Here is a 19,728-nt window from a genome sequence, read left to right as displayed (position 1 = left end):
CACACTAGCAGAAAACCCATGCAGAGCAGGAATGCATTGACACAGTTTATTTATAGTGGTTTATAGACTCTCACATGAGCTGTGTTCTAGCACAAAAATGCACAGAGTGCAGATTTGAAATCTTTGCCAGTTGAAATCTGATATCCTCCCTTTGTTCTCTTAATGATCCTGTTCCGTTTTTTTATTATTCTGAATACCTGACCCACCTGTAGAGCCTGCAGAGACTTTATCCCGTCGTCTATCATGAAACACCCTAAGATACGGTTGCCCTTTCTCTCCCCATTCTTCCTCCTCTATTGGCTACAGCTATAGTTTCAAATTGCTTCCTCCTCTCGTGTTCCCCCACCTACTCGCCTCCTCATTCTTGCTTTCTTCTGCGGTCCATTTTCTTACAGCAGACAAATGATCGGCATTGATGATCACTGGAAGGTATTCAGCGTGCTCACAGCCAACAGTAAGGTGGAGGGAGGGCGTGGAGTGGGCAAAGAAACAACTGACATGCTTTTATTTTGTAAGAATTCTTCTTCTTTTTTAATGAAACACAAAAAAAGGCAATAAAATTAAGATAAATATTTTTTTTCTTTTTGTACATGAGGAAATATTTAAGTTATATTTCCATAGCATGACTGAAATCACATCATATATTTTAGTAGGCAATCTCAACCATACAAAGCAGGTTCCAGTGGGTCTATAAAAAGAAAGAACAAAAACAAAAGTTGCTTCTGTCAAAATGTGATGTTTAGAACTGAATCCAGTGTTTCTTAAAGAAAAGCTTTAAATTTCTCTCTTTTTTCTTTTTTTTTAAATTAAAGACCCATAAAAGTAATATTTCCAAACTGAGTTTCACATTAGTTTCCATTTAAAGCTTTTGCTTTGCAGTGTAACAGGAACAATGTTGTTAAAAGTCAGTAAAAAAAAAGGGGGCCGGGGGGGGTTGCATTCATGTTCTTCCCCCTTTACATCCGACACACAGACAGCCAGCACAGGCTTGCATAAACAAGAACAGAATGGTAAATGACGAAAACAAACAAAAAAACATAAAAAAGCAAAACAAAAGACAACACACACTCTCACACACACACATATAGACATTTTTTGGCAAAGCAGGAATAAAAGTGACAAGAAGCATAAGTCATGATTTGATCCTTGTTTTTTGTCCCTCGGCATTGTCCGATTGATTGGCTCTGATTGTCCTTCACAGTCACGTGACGCCATTTCTGGTTGCCATTGAGACCTCAAGTGCATCAGCCGGGCGGTGTGCAGACAATGTTGCTGCAACAGGGGCCGTCATAGCAACGCCGGATGTACGCGAGCGGACAACAAGAGGGAACTCTGTCGAATACCTCGGTGATTGCAGGGGTCCCAGATTCAGATTTGATTGAACGTCTTTCATAAAATTGTTTCTTTCTTCCTTTTTTCCTCCTTCTTCTAATGTGGTGAAGCGTAAACTCACAGGTGCTTTGGTATGTTTCTTTTTGCTGCCGGATAAATATCTACATTTTATAATACAGGCTAGAATAGATACAGAAGATTCTTTCAGGATCGGAGAACAGCAGAAAGTCAGCTTGCTTTTTCCAGTATTTGTAAAAAATAAAATAAAATAAAAATGAAAACACAAAACAAAACAAAACAAGGAAATGCACATTCTTAACCTAACGGAGTAAAATATAAAGAGAAAAAAAAAGAAAGAACTGGACACAAGTAAAAAGAGCTTTTTTGTCTGATTACATTATAAAAAACATTTCCCAAATACCCTTTCTACATATTTACCCTTTGCCTAAAGCAGAGGCTACAACCACAAAGTCATCACATCAGTCATACAGTCTGATGTCCAATCCAAACATCTGATACTGTTCAGTGCATTGAGAGCGAAGAAACCTCTGCTAGAGGCTGACATCCCTCCCCACCCCCCCGCCCACCCCGGACTCACCCACACACCCTAAAAAATCTAAATAAAATAATCTTCTCTGCAAAAAGAAAAAACAAGAAATAAGAACAAATATATACTATTTACATCATGTAATCCTTCCCATAATGCTGTACAAAGCGCAGGCGCGCTCCCACGCACACATATGAACGCACACCCAACATGCACGCACAGTTCAAATAAACAATCCAACTACCTGTACATGTGTCTCCGCACCCGAGCAGGGGCATGCGAGAGAGAGAGGTATTGATGTGTATGGCTTGAAAAGAGCAAAAAATTTAATGTTGTGTTTCAGTTGCAAAGACTGAAAACTGCACGTTTAATAGTACTGGGCTGATTAATATCAGAGGCATGCCCACCGGTGTGCCATGACGTCGACATCTTTGCTGTATGAGCACACCCGTCCATGACCACACACACACACACACACGCACACGCGCACACACGTACAGTATAAACACACGCTAAAGCACTATTTACTTAGAGCTAATTATATGTCAAACAGGGTCATCGCAGCCACTCTGCAAACACAAATACGCACATTTAAACACACAGTCCAAACTACAGTGTTTATTGGTCCTGTTGGATATCTTTCAATCTCCGCGTTGTAGTTACACTACCAGTATAAGACCATTAAAACCATCCAAACCAGTGTGGTTTACAGCATGTCTCTCCTTAGCAGACGCTCTCTGCTGCTCTCTTTGTTTCAGGAAGCCAAGTCTCCGTTATGCCTCCAGAAATACTACACTCCAAAGTGCTCATGTCCTTGGTTTCTCTACTTGTTTTGCAGCGATCTCGCCACAATTACAATATGCTCTGATAAAGTGGTTAAATTTGACGTTGATCAGATTTTTCCTCGGAACAAACCAGTCTCCTTTCAAGTGCCAGTGTTGCCAGGCTTTATCCGCCGGGCTAGCGCCTTTTCTCGTGTAAATCAGTAAGCAAAGCCCTCCGTTCTTTGTCCTGATTTGCCTTTGTCCCCCTGTTGTCTTCTGAAGAACCTTCCTAGAAACTCCGGAGACAAGGTCAGTTTTCTGATTTCTTCCTAGCTGGTGGTGCTAGGACACAATGACCATGCCATCTGCACTGATCAGCTGGCCTGTAGTTGGTTCATAGGTTCCGGCCAGATAGAAGAGGTCATTAGCCGTGGTACCCGGCTTGCGTTCGCGCATCAGGTGATCATACTCGGCCTTACTGACCACCTGACACCGATGAGAAATTGTCTGCACATCGTTCTCATCCTCGTGGCTCGACTGATACAAGGCATTCTGGAAGAGAGACAATAGAAAGAACAGAATAAATGTCATATTTAAATAGATTTTCATGCTTTTTGTATACTCCGTAGTGTTTTCAGTCCTACAAATACCTTTTTGATTGTGAGGTTTTCAATGAGAAAATTTGAGTTTTTGAAAGTGTTCATGGTAGTTTTGTCTTTGCTCATACAATATATGCTCCTGCTCAGTCTAAACACCTTGCTTTTTCTTCTTTATTCCAAATAAACAATTTCATTGCCAGAAATATAAAATGCACGATTATGTGAAGCTGAGATTAATCTTGAGTCACTGTACGCTTAGCTTTTAGAGATATGCAAATATTAATAGCTTTATGATCTAAGTGGAAGTTCAATCATCTGGGGATACGGAATAAAAAGAAGTAATATATGCTCATGAAAACTTGTTAATCTGACCATTTCCCTTCCAGAAATTCTGCATGCACTTCCCAGTTTTTACCTTGCCGTCGCGGTGTCGCTTCCCCAGGCGAGTCTCCTCTGGGTGGTAGAACCACTTGACCCTGACCACCATACTGGAGCTCCATGACTCCCAGAGGCTCTCCACTCTGCCCACGTAGGGCAGCTGGGGCCGGCCAGGTGACAAGAACACAGCGCAGTCCCCGACACGCACTGTTTCTTTGCCCCGCACAATGGCCTTGTAGAAAAGCTTGCGGGCTTTACCCTTCAGACCTCTCCTCTGTGAAGGAAAGAGAAAACAGCACTCAGTTGATTTAGACAGTTTCTACAGTTTGTTTCATCACCAGAGCAGACTAGGGTAAGGTTCAATATGCTTTACCAATCCAACAAAATCTGTCCAACACAAAAGAAAAAAAAGAAAAACAAAGGAAAGAGAAAAAAACAGCCCAGTCAGCTTTCTTTTTTTGAGTATAATCTTAAGGTATGGATATTTCTATCTTCAATAATCTATATTTGGCAACATGACTTGTTTTGGGACCATCCGAAGCTAGATGTGGGAAAAGTGGCAGTAAGAAAAAGAAGAATGAATGACATCATCGACAACAATGATAAAGTCAAATACAACATGAAAGGAAAAGCTAGGATACAGATGGGTTGCAAGGTGGCTTGCAGATGCACACCAGCTGCAAACAGACAAAAGCAAATGAAATGCACCATTCAAACCATTGAGCTCAACTTGAATTAATTCTACGCTTGGTCAACTCCATATTTTTAAGTTTTTTTTGTAAGCTTTTGTGGTGTTTTTTTTTATTTTTTACATTATCTATTTACTAGTGTGTTTTTTTCTCAGGGCCACCATAATGTATTCATCTAACATAGGAACACGCATACTTTTAGTGGGTGATTTCCAGCACCTAACACTTACAATAACACCAGTAATCCTCTCTGATAAGGCAATAATACTGAATCTTATGCACGAGTTGAGTAATGCACCTATATTTGTGCTGCACCTTTTGATTTACTGACCGAAGGGTCAGTTTCTTTTTGAGCTGCACGTCTCAGACGACAGATGTAGTGGTGTTTACTAAGCAAACAGCGTGATAGGATGAAAGAAGAGAATGGCAGCGGCTGTTCAAAAGGTTTTGTTCTGTTATCTCGGGACTGCAACTTAATAAACTGGATAACAATTTCACAGATTAAGCACACCAACTAAGGTTGATTGCTAATGTGTACAAAGTCTGAAGCAGAATACGCAATCTGAGATAGACCATATTTGATCATCGCATTTACCGTGTGTAATCAAGGTATGACACGGCAGAAACTGGAGCAACAATCAGTAACCTACTTAGATCGGAGGACTTAAGTAGGATACTGATACACGACAAGTCTGGCAAGACCCCTTTAATCAATTTATGGTTGACTAATGGGGTTTATTTTGGTGGTGTGACTCTGGCCTTTCATTTCTGTATATGGAAGGTCAAAATGCTGGAAAAGCAGAGGAAATGAGCAAGCATCAGTGACAACAGACAAAGCTGAAGTCAGAAACACCAAGAACATTGTGAAATAGAGGAGCTCGGGTAGAGGTGGGTTGCCAAGCTACTTGCAGGACAAATGTATGAGCCTTATGCAGGTTAAATAGCACCGTATACGATTTGCCAGCAGGACTCACGGACACTATAGACTGAGCCAGCAGATTGAGATCAGCTGATTTTGTAAAAAACAATAAAAGCAAAATAATATACTTGCATTGTGAAACAAATGACTGAGTTATGAGAACGTAATTAGAAATCAAAGCTGCTCTGAAATTCTCACAATGACAAAAAAGCTGAAACAGTGCCAAAAAACAGTCTGGGAACACAATAGACTAAACAATAAACACTGATTACTCACAAATAGCCATCTTGTTAAACACTGAAAAAAAAGCAGTCAAATACTACACAAATCTTCTTACCTGTGTGGGGTTGCCAGACCATTTCCAGAGCTGGCGTCCAGGCAGTAGAGGAGCCATGTTGGGCAGGGGCTCGGGTGAAGACATCCTCTGCTTCTTAGCTGTTGCCGGGTCCTTAGATGCAGGTTTCAGCTGCTGGCGACCAGCACTGCTTTGACTGTGATGGTGGGTATTGGGACCTTCCTTCCTCTTTAACTGGTTCTTAGCTGTGCTGCTGCTGTTACCCATCATACTTCCTTTTGATACGTAGTCCTTTCTGTCTTCTGCTCTGTCGGCTCTCATCTTTGAGCTCATGGCCATGTTGGCTTTCGTCACATAGCCATGAGCTGGAGATGAAGAAGATGGAGAGGAGTTGGAGGTGGCAAGCTCAGGGGTCACGAGATCAGAGTTCAAGCTCTGTCTGTGCTTTTGTTTGTCCTGTTGGAGCAGTGCACGGCGCAGCAGCACGGAGGAGGACTCTTCATCAGAGGAGTAGGAGGAGTCATTGTCGGAGGAACAGAGGGACGAAGAGGAGATAGAGCCGGAAGAGGAAGAGGAGGAGGAAGATGATGAGAAACAGATGGCGTGACGAGACAGAAAACGACCACCCCGATGGGACGAGACAGTTCTTCTTCGTGTGTCAGGGTCTTGACCGTCATCCTCATCATCCTCATCCAGCTCTGAGTAAGAGCTTGGACAGTCACTCGGGTAGTCCAAACTGTAATCTCCGGCTTGAACTCCAAGACCAGCCGAGAGAAGATCCTTTCTCAGATGTGGAACGCCTTTTACAGGAGCCTTAGAGCGGGTCCCGCCACTGTCTCTTTCCCCTCCTCCCTTCTTGCCATCTTTCACCAGCAGGGAGGGTTGGATGTATCGCAGCGGTGCCCCTGTGGAGGCGTGGCTCTTCCCTATTCTCACTGCAGCCCCCCCTAGTCGAAGCAAGGCTTTGCCATTCTTTGTTTTAGGAGAGGTCACTCCTTCGTGGTCTAACTTCACAAGAAAGTGTTTCCTGTCACGTTCGCTCGCTGGCTTCCGGCTCCCAGCTGTGATACCCATGGTGACAGACGAGGAGCAAGAAGAAGACGAGGAGTCCCGGAGCCCCATGGAGGCTACTGCGTTAACTGGTCTCCCAGATCCAGAGTTTCCACTTCCAAAGGTAGAGTAGCCATTAGCAATGCTACTGAATGAGTCAACTTCAAAAGGAGAGCCAAAGATGCCTTTGATAGGGGTTGGTGGAGGCAAAGAGTGGGAGGAAGGCCGATGAAATAACCCCAAGTCTCGCTCTCTGATCTTTTTCTGGGTCTTACGGGACGTCCCATTGAAGAGGAAGAAATCCACTGGCGGTCTCTTCCTGGGAACGCACCAGTTCAGCATGGAAGAGCTGCCTTTTGTTATGGTGTCAGTCACTGATGTCGGTGTGCTGGTAGTCTTAGGCACCGAATGTATTTTCTTCGGTCTACCAACTGTAAAAGGAGCCAGCAGCAGAGGGAAGTTAATATCAGTAGAAAATGTCAGGTCTAACGAACAAACTGTGATTAATTGTGGAAGTAAGGGCTTTAGTGAAACTTAATATCTTTATCTCCTTCATCTTCACCTGCCCAAGTTTCAACATAACCATCACTCAAACTACAACAAACCTGGTAAACCTGTCTCTCCTCCCAGTTTTACTGTCACTCTTCCTTTGAGATCAGTTACTTGTTTGTTGCTTAACTTCACAAAGGACACCGACGACATTTGATGAAATCATGATTTATGTAGTTAGTCTACACTTAGGCAAAATGACAGGTGGCTAACTAGGAATGTAAATTTATGAGTCTTTGGGTATTGAACCTGCACTCTGAGCTCCTGATTATTAGCTGATAGTTGGAAAAGAAAGAGGCTTTGCCTCGCATGTGTGCATGTGGACCTGCACTTCTCAGGCGGTATATATGTTAAAGCCTAAGAGATATTCAGTCCCTACAGATTCACCTAAGCAATCTTTCCTTCTCTCCTACCTGGTCTTTTTTCCTGAGGCCTTCCTTCTGACTCATTGGGTGGTTTTTCTGTGTCTTTCTTCTCCTGGGTGGAGCTTCGTCGACCTCGTCGTCCAGGAGAGATCAGAAGCGCTGGAGAGGGTTCAGCACCTGACAGAAAAGAGTTGATGAGTGATTTATATATATATTATATACTTTTGCACTGCTTCTGCTTTTCAATAACTCCTACAATCAAAGCCATACTCACAGCGAATTTGGTATCCGGGCGGCAGAAGCCGGATGTTCACAAGGGAGATCCTTCCTCTGTCACCATCATCAAACTCCACCATCACACTGCCATCCTTCTCCTCCTCACCTGGACCTCCTAATTGCCCAACACAGTAGAGAGAACATGGGTTGCTGGGAAAATTTGTTATTGCGTGCAGAATGAGGCGATTGGCATGTGTAACTCACCTCGGTGGACGTAGCCAGGGTAGAGGCAGCGGGAGCGCTCGCTCCAGTAGGCACACACTCGCGTCCCTGCAGTCAGGATGGCCTCGGTTTGTGGCCTCACATCCAGCACCTGGAAAAGAGAGAAAAAATTGCAAAACTTGTCAGATGAAGGTCATCACAAACCTGCAAACGTTATACAGGCTAAGGGGTCTCACTTACTGCTTCCTGTAGCAGTTGCTCCAGCGAGTATATCCTGGGGCGATTTCCTCGTTCTCCTTCAATTACAACACTAAATCTAAAAAAAAAAATTAAAACATTGAAAAAAAAACTGTAATTTTAATTTATGAGTTCCAATTTTTAGCAGTTTTTATTGTTACATTTCAAAGCAGTCTTCCGGGAACCAAGAAAAGGGGTTTTGTCCTAAGGCTTTGTAATTATCTCAGCACCTTGTTTGTCAGGATTCCCACAGCTGCCAGGCATTTAAATATGCTCGGCTTTCGAGTGTTTTGAAAATCACACAACAGTCTTGCTGCTAAATGCCTTTTTGGTGATAAATTCCGCAGCTTTCGCCTCTCGAAAAACACTCCAGATCTCATGATTAATAAACAATTTATCAATCCCTCAAATAAAGATACCTGTATTTGAGGGATTGATGTGTCACATTGTTGCATTGACAAGCACATTTGTGATAAAAACAAAAAACAAAAAGTGGAAATGCCTAATGCACTACTAACAGGAAAATGGGGTCTTACATGTCAGGCAGGTCCAAAGTTTGGACACAGGCGGCATACAGCAGCTCGTCCTCCTTGGAGATGAGAATCTTCAGTCCATCTACCAACATCTCTTTACTTAACACACAGTTTGGCAGAGCTACGGAGGGAGTAGAAAGAGTAGAAAGATGGATTTATCCAGAAGAAAAAAGTTGAGATATACAAAATTTGAGCGTGCACTGAGCGAGCTCGTCAGTTTCTGTGTACCGTGAGGAGGAGGTGGACGGAGGAGCAGAGACGGAGCATTTGTGTGTGGTAAAGAAAGCCTGTGATTCTGTGTAATAGTAAGTTATATGTCAGCGTTTATACTTACCAGGTATTCTGGAAGGCATGTTTGGAGGAAGATGGACTAGCAGCTTTTTGGCCTCCTCCTCTTCATCCTCCTCTCCCTCAGAGAAGCTGCTGTCCTCATCCAAGCGAAAGCCGTCATCAGCTGCGAAGCTTTGCAGAAGTCTACTCACGGCATAACCCTTTTCCTAAAAGAGAAACCGGACATGACATCAGTGGTCAGAAAGCAGGACGTGGTAGTACTTTGTCACATACACATACTAATTATCAGTACACAGGACCTGCAGACAACTAAAAGAGTCGTTTCAGTCTGATGTAACTGATGTGGTTAATACATCATTGGAAAGTACCCCAGGCGTCAATGTCTTTTGTAATGCGATGCTTCATTAAAGCCTCAAGGATGTTGTTTGTTTTGTTTTTCTTGGTTTATTTTTATTTACATTTTTAGTTTTTAAACTTGCCATTGTTTGTTGCCTGAAGGTGCACAGGTGGCACGTATTTCACATCCACCTTATTGCTGGAGGACTCTTGACTTGAGGTGGACGTTCTCACCATTGGGTACGAACACAAACGCACACCAGATACTACCCATCTCCAGACCGGTTTCAGCTAGTTTATCCAAAGATGACAGATGACTGACGAAGTAAGTAAGCTCGCCCAACAGGTTTCTGCTTGTATTTAGGCTTTCCGAAGAAGAAGAGTTCCTAATATTTGACGTGTGTGTGTGTGTATGTGTTAAGTTTTCCACATCAAGAGATCATATATTTTATCAATAGAAGTTTCGTCACCAGAGGGCATGGGTGACTATTTCCTTTTAACGCCGGTGATGTGTGTGTGTTTGTGTGCCAGCACGCATGGGTGTGTGAAGCATTAAGGCCAATGATTATCTTTATATTCCTCTGTTTGGTTTGGAGTTATGTGTTTTTGGACATTCCCTTGCGATGACTCAAAGACTAAAGCAACCTGGGGGCATCTCACATCAAAGCGAAATGCGAGTGTCTCGCCAACCGCTGCTCGCACAGATAAAACGAGGCCAGCGGTCTGTTAGCACAGCCGGCGCGCCTGCAAACATGCACCTATAACGACAGCAAACGATGCATTTGCCACAGTGACTGATTTATAGCTGATGTTAAGCATCTGCCCGTATGGGAGCAGGAGTTATTGGTAGGCGCTGTCAGTGTTAATCTACGGGATTTTCAAGACTTCCTGGCAGGGTGTGGCTCACACCTAAACAAGCAAGGAGTGAATTTGTGGCGAGGGCTTTTCCTAATTCTTCTTCTCTCTTTCTCAGCTTTACTTTGCATGCAGTAGCCAAAGGGAGTAACCCTCTGAGTCACCTGCCCTCTTTTACTCACGGTAACCAGTTCCCCTTCTGCTTTGTTACTCAAAAATCATTTTTTATTTCTGCCTTGTTTACCACACTGACAGCTCAATGCTCACTATAAAACCTTTCCTCCAAGCTTCTAAATGTGGCTATTGTATCTCACCTTTCCGTTCTCGAGTCCTACTACTTTGTGTAGTGATCAGGGGAAACAAATAGTTGTAGAGCACATAAACTCTCTCTCCCTTAAATAAATAAACTTTGGGAGAGAATTTATTTGCACTGTCCTCAGAGCATCATATTAATTACAAATATTGCATGATTTCTTTCGAAGTACAGTTCCTGTTCCGTGCAAGGGAGCAAATAAAAAACGTTATCAGCAGCAATCATGCAAAGTAAGTTGTAAAAAAAATTCAGAAGTGCTGCTTTTATCAGTGCCCTCTATTTCCTCTGATCATTGCCACAGAGATGCACAGGTGTGGCAGTTAAGTGGGGGGATCCGAGGTTTGAATGTCCGTTTACACGTCGCTATCCAATGTCCCACCTTTCCACGAAAGCTCTGTCCTGCAGAGGTCTTCCTCTCATCTTCCTTGCTGATCCTCTTCGCCTCAGTCAGAGCTCTGTGGTTTTCGTGGCTGTCGCCAAAACTGCAGCCCACTGGCAACACGCCCCAGCTGAGGGGAGATGCTCTGTTGGTCGGCAGGTGATCTGGACGACTCCTCTCTGTGTTGGCGAGGCCTGGCCTGAGGGGCGCTCTCCTTTGGTCTGCGCTGCGTAAGCTCCCCATGCCTGAGGATGGAGAAGAAAACATCATGTAAATTAAAGATAGCGTGTAAAAACTGATATCAAGCTGATATGATGAGGTTGTGGTTCTTTGTGAAAAAAGATACATGTTAGAAATATGAGTGTGAAGGGAAAAGAGGAGGATACGACATGCAAAATAGGTTGTAACTCTTCAGCTGCTCGGGATATCTGAAGAGAAAAAGTTTTCCTCTGAATTTTGGAGCAACATCACAATTTGCATGACCGTTAATAGCCATAAACTACTCAAGTGAACGCTGCCATTCCAACCTGTTGACTTACGAGAGGAAAGTTTCTTTCAGTTATTCCTGTTACTGACACAACATGTTATAATCCTTGTGCATGCCTTTTCGTTAACGCAACAGCGTGCAGTTCAAACAGATGCCATGATATGTAAATGCCTGGTGTACCCAGTCTCTATTCATGGAATTTTTTTATGGAAAAGTGGCCATTCAGAAAATAAACACAATCAGTCCAGACAAACGGAAGAAAGGAAATCTGTCTCCTGGAAATCTAAAGATATGTATAAACATCTCACCAAGAGGTCCTGGTCTCCTACTCCTGGCTTTCTGGTTTGTTTGCAGCTTGGAGGACTGTGATGAAAAAGATATGCCCCCAGCAGGGTTTGCAGGAGCTTCTTTAGAGGATGAGCTAATCTTGATGTCACCGGCTCCGTCTTCGCTGTCATAGCTGGCGTCTTCCTCTGTGAAATCACGACATCAGTATGAGAGTCAGAGCGCTTCAAGTCATTTATATGTAAACTCTGTTAACAGCCAAGGACTCGCTCGATGAGATGCACCGACAGTGAGCTTTCGAGATTCCTTAACATTTTGGGACGATCTGCAAGGCCTGCTGCTAAATGTGCGCATGTTCAAATGCCAAGCAAGTCAAATTTCTACGAGGGTCTATAAAAGTAGGGCATTTTGTCACAAATTAACTCTCAATGAGCAAACCTTTTTTAATGGCTAAACAATAATGCCCTGCTTGTTACTTAACTGCAGTGACAGGGAGCAAATGTTGACATGCACACACACACACACAACGCACACACGCGCACACACATACACAGATTGTTAATGGCAGCTGTGTCTCGCTGGCTGCAGGGGTCGCGTCGGGTGTTGACACATCTGACACACTTGTCACTTACATGGCATTCTCTTCAACGCTTTCCCTGACACACATACAAACACTGGCAAGCACACACACACATAGAGAGAGACACACACACAGACACACACACACTTAACCGAACCACTAATTCTTCATGCCAATAAGGCCACGGGGTCAGTGAAATTCTAGTGTTTTCCTCCATGTTATGTTGGTTTCATGGCACACCCATCTCTCTGTCGAGCCGTTAAAAGTCAGGACGGGTGTCATTGTGTATCCTCAAGTAGAGGCACTTCAGTGTGGCCATTTTCACAAGGTTGGGGAGGTTAAGGAGAGATGGGAGGAGCTGGGTGTGACATTCTGAACGGGGAGGCCAGGGCAGGCTCACATTACCATATGCCGATGAGGGCGGAGGGCCGTGTCGCATGCCCGTGGCAAGTCGTTAACTGTTTTAACAGTGTGACAGACGAGCTGGGAAGTGAGAGGACACCCCCGATGACGGCGGACATCTCACTCTCAGATGCTCTACGTGCACACACACACACACAATCTCACAGCGAAATCTCACAAGATCTGGTTGGTGTCCTTTGACCCACACACCAAATAAGCGCCGCTTGACTCGCATGTGAAACTGTCAGTGAGCTTTTCCAAACTTCTGAGCCTTTGTAGCTTTGTCATAAAGCTCTTATCAGCAAAACGTGTGTATTCCATTGACCAAAAAAGGCTGTAAAATTTTACGGCCAAAGCATCAACTGCGAGATCCTTTTTTGGTTAATTGGCAAGGCGACACAACCAGACTGCATATGAAGAAAAAAAACCTCACCATGCTCTGAGCTCTCGCTGTCACTCTTCTCATCGTCTATTTCGTGCTTCTCAGTAGCTCGGCTGTCCTTGTGGTGAGGTCTGTTTGGGTTGATGTCCATGGGAACTTTGGGCTTTCGACCTCTCTTCCTCTTCACGGTTTGAGCGGCTGTCTGGGACTGCTGCAGCTCTGAGAGATAAGCAGAAAAGGGGTGAGCTCAGTTTCGAGGTGCTGCCTTGTGAACAAGTGTTTTTATGTATGCACCCTCTCTCTCCCCCACCTTTTCCGCCTTGTCTGCAGTGACTCTTCGACGCGTCTTTCTCGCTGCCGTGCAGCATGTCTGCTGACTGTGAACCACGCTGGGCTGCAGCCTTCTGCTTCAGCTGGGTCACCCGCCTGGCCAGCCTGGAGCTCAGGGCGCTGGGTCGACCTCTGTGCTTACAACGAGCTTTCATCTGCAGTCAGGGAACAACTAATTATTGACTCATTCCTTCCTGCTAATTGAAATATCTAGAAAAAAAAAAAAAACCCAAAACAGAAGCAGGAGGAAATGGTTCTCAGTGTGTGTGTTTGTGTGTGTGTGGACGAACCACGAGAAACAGCGAGTGGCTGACCTGTGCAGTGCTGAGGCTTTTGAAGTTGTGATTGGACATTGAATTCCTGGCTTTTTCCTCCAGTACATTCAGTCCAGCCCTGAAAAAAACATAAAAACACAGCAGGGATGCAGCTGAATGAGAATTTATCCTATGTGAAAACAGAGAATCAGCTTAATCACACGTCTTTCCTCTCAACTAAGATATTCTCTGTATCTCCGCATTTCCCTTTTTTCTTTTTTTTTTGCTCTTTTCTTCTTAGCTTCCCTTCTATCTGTGTTGAAGCTCACTCATTGTCTCGCTCTCTTCCCACTCATCTTGTCTGTCTCGTAACTTTGATGAGGTAAGAGACAGCCTCTGCGCGGTCTGACGGCAAACACGGGAATATTCGGAACGCGAGACTAAAAAAGGGTAAGAAATTATCTGTCGTGAAGAGAGCCGAGAAGAGGGAGAGATAGAGAGAGACAGTGGGTGGGGGAGAATGGTTGAGGGGGGGAGGGAAAGAGACAGAGAGAGAGAAATGAAGCAGTCTCGGGGGAGTCTGTCCGTTGACCGGAGCTTCAGGGCTCAATCGATAAACACTAACCTCTATTGAACACTACTCCTCCCTTCCTCTCTCTCTCTCTCCCTCTTTCTGTCCTTCCTTCATTGCCCGCATGCTCTCTCGCACCACAGGCAGTCGACACACACACACACATTCACATACACACACATAGCCACACAACAGTTAGCAGCTGGTGTCTGAGGCAGGTGAATCCTATATTCCCAGAGAGGGAAGGTTTGGCTCTCAGCATCTCTGCTCCCAGGAGAGCAGAGCAGAGGAGAGGAGAGGAAGATTCTAACTATCCAGATCACCTTTGTCTGTTTCATTCCCCTGAATGACTGACGTTTAATCCCAGATTCAGTCAAATTAGCATTTGGGAGTACACGGCACAAAACAGCAAGGTGGTTGCTGGGTTCTTTAAACCATCTTTAAGTGCTTTTAACTATTTTTTATATAACTTTAAAAGCCCAATCACTTCAAGAGCAACTGGCAAGAGGTGAGACGATAAGCTAGGTTCACCTATGAAATCCAAGCTGGCTATCCGCACACCTTTCACCATATATGCTTCATATTCCAGATATCAAGAGAACAAGTCGGCTGACTTTAGAAGAGCTACCATTCCTCTTCATCTCGCTTTCTTTCAGTTTTATTTCACCCCACACCCCAACTCTCATTAGAAGATGAAAGCATAAACAAATGATACATTGCTTGTTAATAACAACAGAAATGCTGCTCAGGCACGGAGCACCCAGCTCTACTAATTAAACAAGTTCTCTGCGTGTGTGTGTGTAGTGCACTGCCATGTATGACTAAAGGCTTTCATTGTCATTTTCATTAGCGCTTTCTAATCATGGTAACCGTGACAAACCTCGAGTTTCTCTAATCATTTTATCAAGGCGAGGGGTGCACATGCTAACAGAGGTGGGGCATCATGAGAAAACACATTTATCACTGCTGAATCCCGGCTGCTTGCACGCACTAGCACGTGTGTCCATGAATGCGAGTCGGTGTGGAGGTTTGCATGTGTGAGGTGTTAAATAATGTGTGGTTGCGTGTTGCAGCTGGTGGGGGTGGCGTGGAGTCATTTATCACTGTAATAACTGTACATCAGAACTTTGTCCAGCTGTATTAATATATGCTGGAGGTTCGCATGGAATCAGGACATAATCAATACAAGTGATAAATATGATTAAAAGTGATTAATGGTGATTAATGAAGCCCTCATCTCCATTACCTTCTCTCATTAAAAATCACACCCAGCTTACAGCTCCCATCACATAACCCCCACTGTGTATGTGAGTGTGTGTGTCTGTGTGTGCATCAGTGTGTGAGCAGCTCCTTCCAGTGCCCAATCAAGCAAATCATCAGCTAGAGAGCATTCGAATCAATTCAGCTGAAGAAGAACTTCTTGAAAATCAACCATGCCTTTCACTAAAAACACAAACAGAAATCAGGATGAATGAGCTGGGCTTGCCAATCACACTGATTATACCGACGCAATATCAGAGGACTGACCTGAGTCTTTTGGAGCTCTCTGCAGCAGCTGGGCCGGGGGTGGACTTGCGCTTACGGGGGCGGCCGGGCCCCCGGCGAGCAGGGCTTCGAGATGTCTCCTCTTTCCTGCAGAGAGAGGAAGGAGGAGGAAGAGGAGGAGGAGTGGTACGGAGAGGGAGATTAAAGATGCAATCCGGACAGCGGGAGAAATCAGGAAGAAGCTTGTATCGGCTACAGGTCAAACTGCATTAAATATGAGCAGGCAGCGAGTCCTGATAAATCAGGAGGATGCAGCATGAAAGCAGAAGAGTGAATATTGGAATGCAGAATTCAGACTAGACAAAATAAGTGTGTGTGTGTGTGTGTGTGTGTGTGTTGTCTCTGCTCACTGGTGGTCATGTTTCCTCTGTAGTTTGGCCAGTTCTCTCTGTTTTTCTTTGTAGCGGCGCTGTAGCTCAGCCAGCTGGACACGCATGGCCAGCTCCTCCCCTCCCATGGTCTCCATGGAGCCCTTCACTGGGCACACCTGACACATACACAAACACGGACACACACACACACGCGCGCACACACAGAGCAGAGGAATTTAAATGCTGAACACCAACTTCAGCACAGCAGTCATTGGATATGTAGCCAGCTTGTGTTTGGCCAGCTTGTTGAGGACTTTCCTGTAACCAAACGCTCACACATTTGTGTGAAGCAGTTAATTTTAGCAAATCAACAACTTCTGCTCTTACTGGCAGGTTTCTAATAGGCTGATGTAGCTCCCTAGGCACTTTCTGTTGCAGATAACAAATATTAACATAAGTAAAATCAATCTTTAAACGTTAAAAAGGTTTCTCCAAGTAGTTTTTTAATAATCTGTAGGATAAATGTGCGCTTATGGAAGTCTTAAAATCAAACACCTGATAGCATTGGTGAAGCTGGATCTTGTTTGGAAGTTTCTTGAATGTAATAAGAAACATAAAGCTCCACCACACAGGAAGCACTTGTGTCATCTTTACTTGAATATTATAAAAAAAATATGAAAATGTTTTACTTTTAATTTCAACACAGATCAAACTAAAAGAGTTTTTTTCTAAAATCTATCCATCCATTTTATTTAATCACCAACATGTTTTGCCCAGTTATTCAGTGAACACACAGTTTATTGGTTGTAATCCACACTGCTTTTTGTTTCTTATGATAGATTATATTTATTGCACCCGTGTTTTAGTGTTCGTTTGCTACACTACACAATGCATTAATTTTATAGTGTGATTTTCCAACATTTATCGTGTGATTCCACTGAATTTATGGTGTAATTTTATTGTATGGATCAGTGCATGTAAAACCCACCAGTGCTTAAAAGTAGATATGGGGAAATAAGAGAATAAAATGGAATTTCTTTTAGGAGAGTGTAAATAAATTATGCTGTAAATAATTTAAGAAATACTGGGTACCTACATGGTGGAAAACTGGGGGAAAAAAGAGCCAAATAAAACACATTAAGGCATGATGTACTACAAATGTGAGACATGTTTATTTTAAATGTTTTATGTTGAATTTGCTGGCATGTTTTCTTTAATCTTATTAGTTAAACTCTTAGAAATTAGTCTATTTCTTATTTGTATCCCTGATGATAACCAACAGGTATTTTCCTTTTGATTTCTTAGTTGTTCAGTTCAGAAATTAGATTTTTTTTTAAAAACTGTTTTGGTTTTATTTACAACAAGCATAAAATAATTCATACGTGTTCAAACTGTTCAGCACTCCAGCGAGCCACATTTGAATCCTCACTGATTTACATCCTCATGCACAAACACAAAATACACCCGTGCCTCACCGGCTCGTGCCGAGGCGTCCAGCTGCACTTCCTGCGCAGGTTCAGCCTCTTCCTGATTGGACACTGCTGGTCCACGGCACCATCCACATCCACATCTACATCGGGGGCCCGTCCCCCTCCGACTTCCAGGGCACGGGCGGCCACCAGAGTCGCCAGACTGTGGAGGTCAAAGGTCGGCACGTCCTCCTCACCTGCGCGGAGACGGATTGTTTCGATTTAGATTGGTACATCATGCAGCGGCTGACACCTGGTTATAAAACATGCCGTGTGCTGAAGGGATTTATTTCTCGGGCGATGAAACGGCGTCTTGAAAAGTGGTGATATTTATGATATTAGCTGTGTAGTTTATTTGATGTATACTGGTGTTCATGCCTAATCGTACACACAGACACACGCGCATGGGAGGGGTGGGGTGGGGAACGATCTCTACATCTGTCACTGTCATTAACTCTGTCATTGTCACGGCAGCGGCAGATGAAACGGAATATTCATGAGACGGTCCGCACACATTCACACACACACACACACACACATGCAAATAAAATACACTCATTTAGAATACACACAGGCACCTACAGCATTTTCGCTGAGCTACGCAGACATGGGCAAACTGCGTGAGGCTATGTGAAGGAGAATTGGAGAGATGGTAAGAGAAGGAGGAGGAGGAGAAGAAGGACTGTGGGATGCGGTGAGAAAAGGGAGGGAGGGATGGGGAGTAAAGGGGAGGAGAAGCAATAAGAGGCAAAGTGTTTATTGAGCTATCTATTTATTCTCCTACATCTCCTCATTATGGACATGGACAGAATCCAATTTCCCCTTAGAGAAGAAGACGAGGAGAGAAAAGAAGGAGACGAGGAAAGGAGAAGAGAGGCAGGTGAGGAGAGGTCTTCCTCGTTCACTCACACTGTGTACTGGAGCCGCAAGGCCCATTCACTGACACCTGACATCATTAAGACCTGTGTGAGTGTGTGTGTGTGTGAGTGAGTGGAAGATGGAGACAGAAAAACACGGCAAGCAGCGACGAAAGAAAGGAGGGCAGGAAGGATGGAGTCTTTGTCTGTGAGGAGAGAAATGAGAGCGTGCGCGAACAAACGGATGTGAGATTGACAGGTAACTCCTCGGAGAGCGACGGAGCAAGCGGGAAGGAGCTGAGAGACGTGGCTTTGTCCTGTCCCGGCTCGCAGAGGTCAATGCCATCTCATCTGTCAGACCTCTGAGCCAATGGCATGCTCCGATTACCCTGACAGGATGACATCACTACTGACATCACCACACCTAGTTTAGTATCCTGGAGGATGGCCACAATCGATAGATACCTTCCGCCTACAGCGCACAGACACACATATGCACGCACGCACACAGTCATCTTTGCACAGTAATAATACCATAGCGTGTCTCTAACGGGGGTGAAGGGTGTAATAAGAGGCGGCACAGGGGATTTCAAGGGGAAAAACAAAAACAGTGGAGGAAAATTAAAAACCATTACAGCTGCTGTGGACCTAGTCATCATTAGAGACCATTAAGGAATTTATTGGTGTGAAATTTCAAAATAAAGGAAATGTGAAGGAATAAATTACACAAATACCTCCTCTGTCTACGTGTAAATAGAAGTAATAGCGATAATTCGTGAGGAAGAGAAGGGGTGGGGGGGACATCTCTTGATTCCTTAATCTGTAATTGTGATCTCCAGTGAACAGCTGAGATATCCTTCTGCATCAAGGAACGCCATAAACACATCTGTCTGGGATCGGTTTCATCTCCCCCAACGCATTCACAATGACAAAAACGCCATCAGCGGTATTAATAACATTCTCGGCGATGAGGTCAGAGCGGGGGGGGGGGGGGGGGGGGGTAAATAAATGTGTTGCAACTTGAAGAACGTTTTCCACGCCACAACAGGGCTTATTGATTTCACACCTATTACACATGCTAACCACGTGCATGCACATGTAAACAAATGCACAGTCGCGCTGTATCTCTGACACACACACATGCACAGACAGCAGCTGAGCGACTTATGATTTTTACACTTATTAATTCCGTCAACAAGGCTTGCAGAGGCAGGATTTACACACAAGATTACATTGGTTTAATAAAAAAAAAGAAAGAAAGAAAAAAGAAAAAGGAGACGTGGGTTGGGGGGGGTAACAAAGAGGGAGGAGAGGCGGGAGGAGGCGCAGGCAGGGAGCAGGCAGCCTGGTGGAGAGACACATAGACTCTGATGGAGGAGAGCAGGG

General features: G+C 44.2%; 1 protein-coding gene across 3 annotated transcripts in view; it reads right to left on the bottom strand.

The window, feature by feature from the left end:
* Positions 1–601: 601 nt before the first annotated feature.
* Positions 602–19,728, bottom strand: part of bahcc1b (BAH domain and coiled-coil containing 1b) — a 62,375-nt gene continuing 43,248 nt past the window's right edge. For all 3 annotated transcript variants that reach the window (XM_019362766.2, XM_013273596.3, XM_025909680.1), the window contains exons 12-28: positions 17,492–17,682; positions 16,056–16,192; positions 15,688–15,792; positions 13,650–13,728; positions 13,316–13,490; positions 13,057–13,224; positions 11,665–11,829; positions 10,870–11,114; positions 9,030–9,192; positions 8,699–8,816; positions 8,166–8,241; positions 7,968–8,076; positions 7,762–7,878; positions 7,536–7,664; positions 5,566–7,004; positions 3,658–3,894; positions 602–3,195 (exon numbers count right to left, since the gene is read on the bottom strand). In XM_019362766.2, the coding sequence (XP_019218311.1) occupies positions 2,986–3,195; positions 3,658–3,894; positions 5,566–7,004; positions 7,536–7,664; positions 7,762–7,878; positions 7,968–8,076; positions 8,166–8,241; positions 8,699–8,816; positions 9,030–9,192; positions 10,870–11,114; positions 11,665–11,829; positions 13,057–13,224; positions 13,316–13,490; positions 13,650–13,728; positions 15,688–15,792; positions 16,056–16,192; positions 17,492–17,682 (3,863 nt within the window). In that variant the 3' untranslated portion in view covers positions 602–2,985. The remainder of the gene's footprint in view (positions 3,196–3,657; positions 3,895–5,565; positions 7,005–7,535; positions 7,665–7,761; positions 7,879–7,967; positions 8,077–8,165; positions 8,242–8,698; positions 8,817–9,029; positions 9,193–10,869; positions 11,115–11,664; positions 11,830–13,056; positions 13,225–13,315; positions 13,491–13,649; positions 13,729–15,687; positions 15,793–16,055; positions 16,193–17,491; positions 17,683–19,728) is intronic.

The sequence above is a fragment of the Oreochromis niloticus genome, linkage group LG8 (genome assembly GCF_001858045.2).
Source record: "Oreochromis niloticus isolate F11D_XX linkage group LG8, O_niloticus_UMD_NMBU, whole genome shotgun sequence".
Lineage (NCBI taxonomy): Eukaryota > Metazoa > Chordata > Actinopteri > Cichliformes > Cichlidae > Oreochromis > Oreochromis niloticus.
The sequence above is the reverse complement of the archived record's forward strand: the minus strand, read 5'-3'. Positions and strand labels throughout refer to the sequence as shown.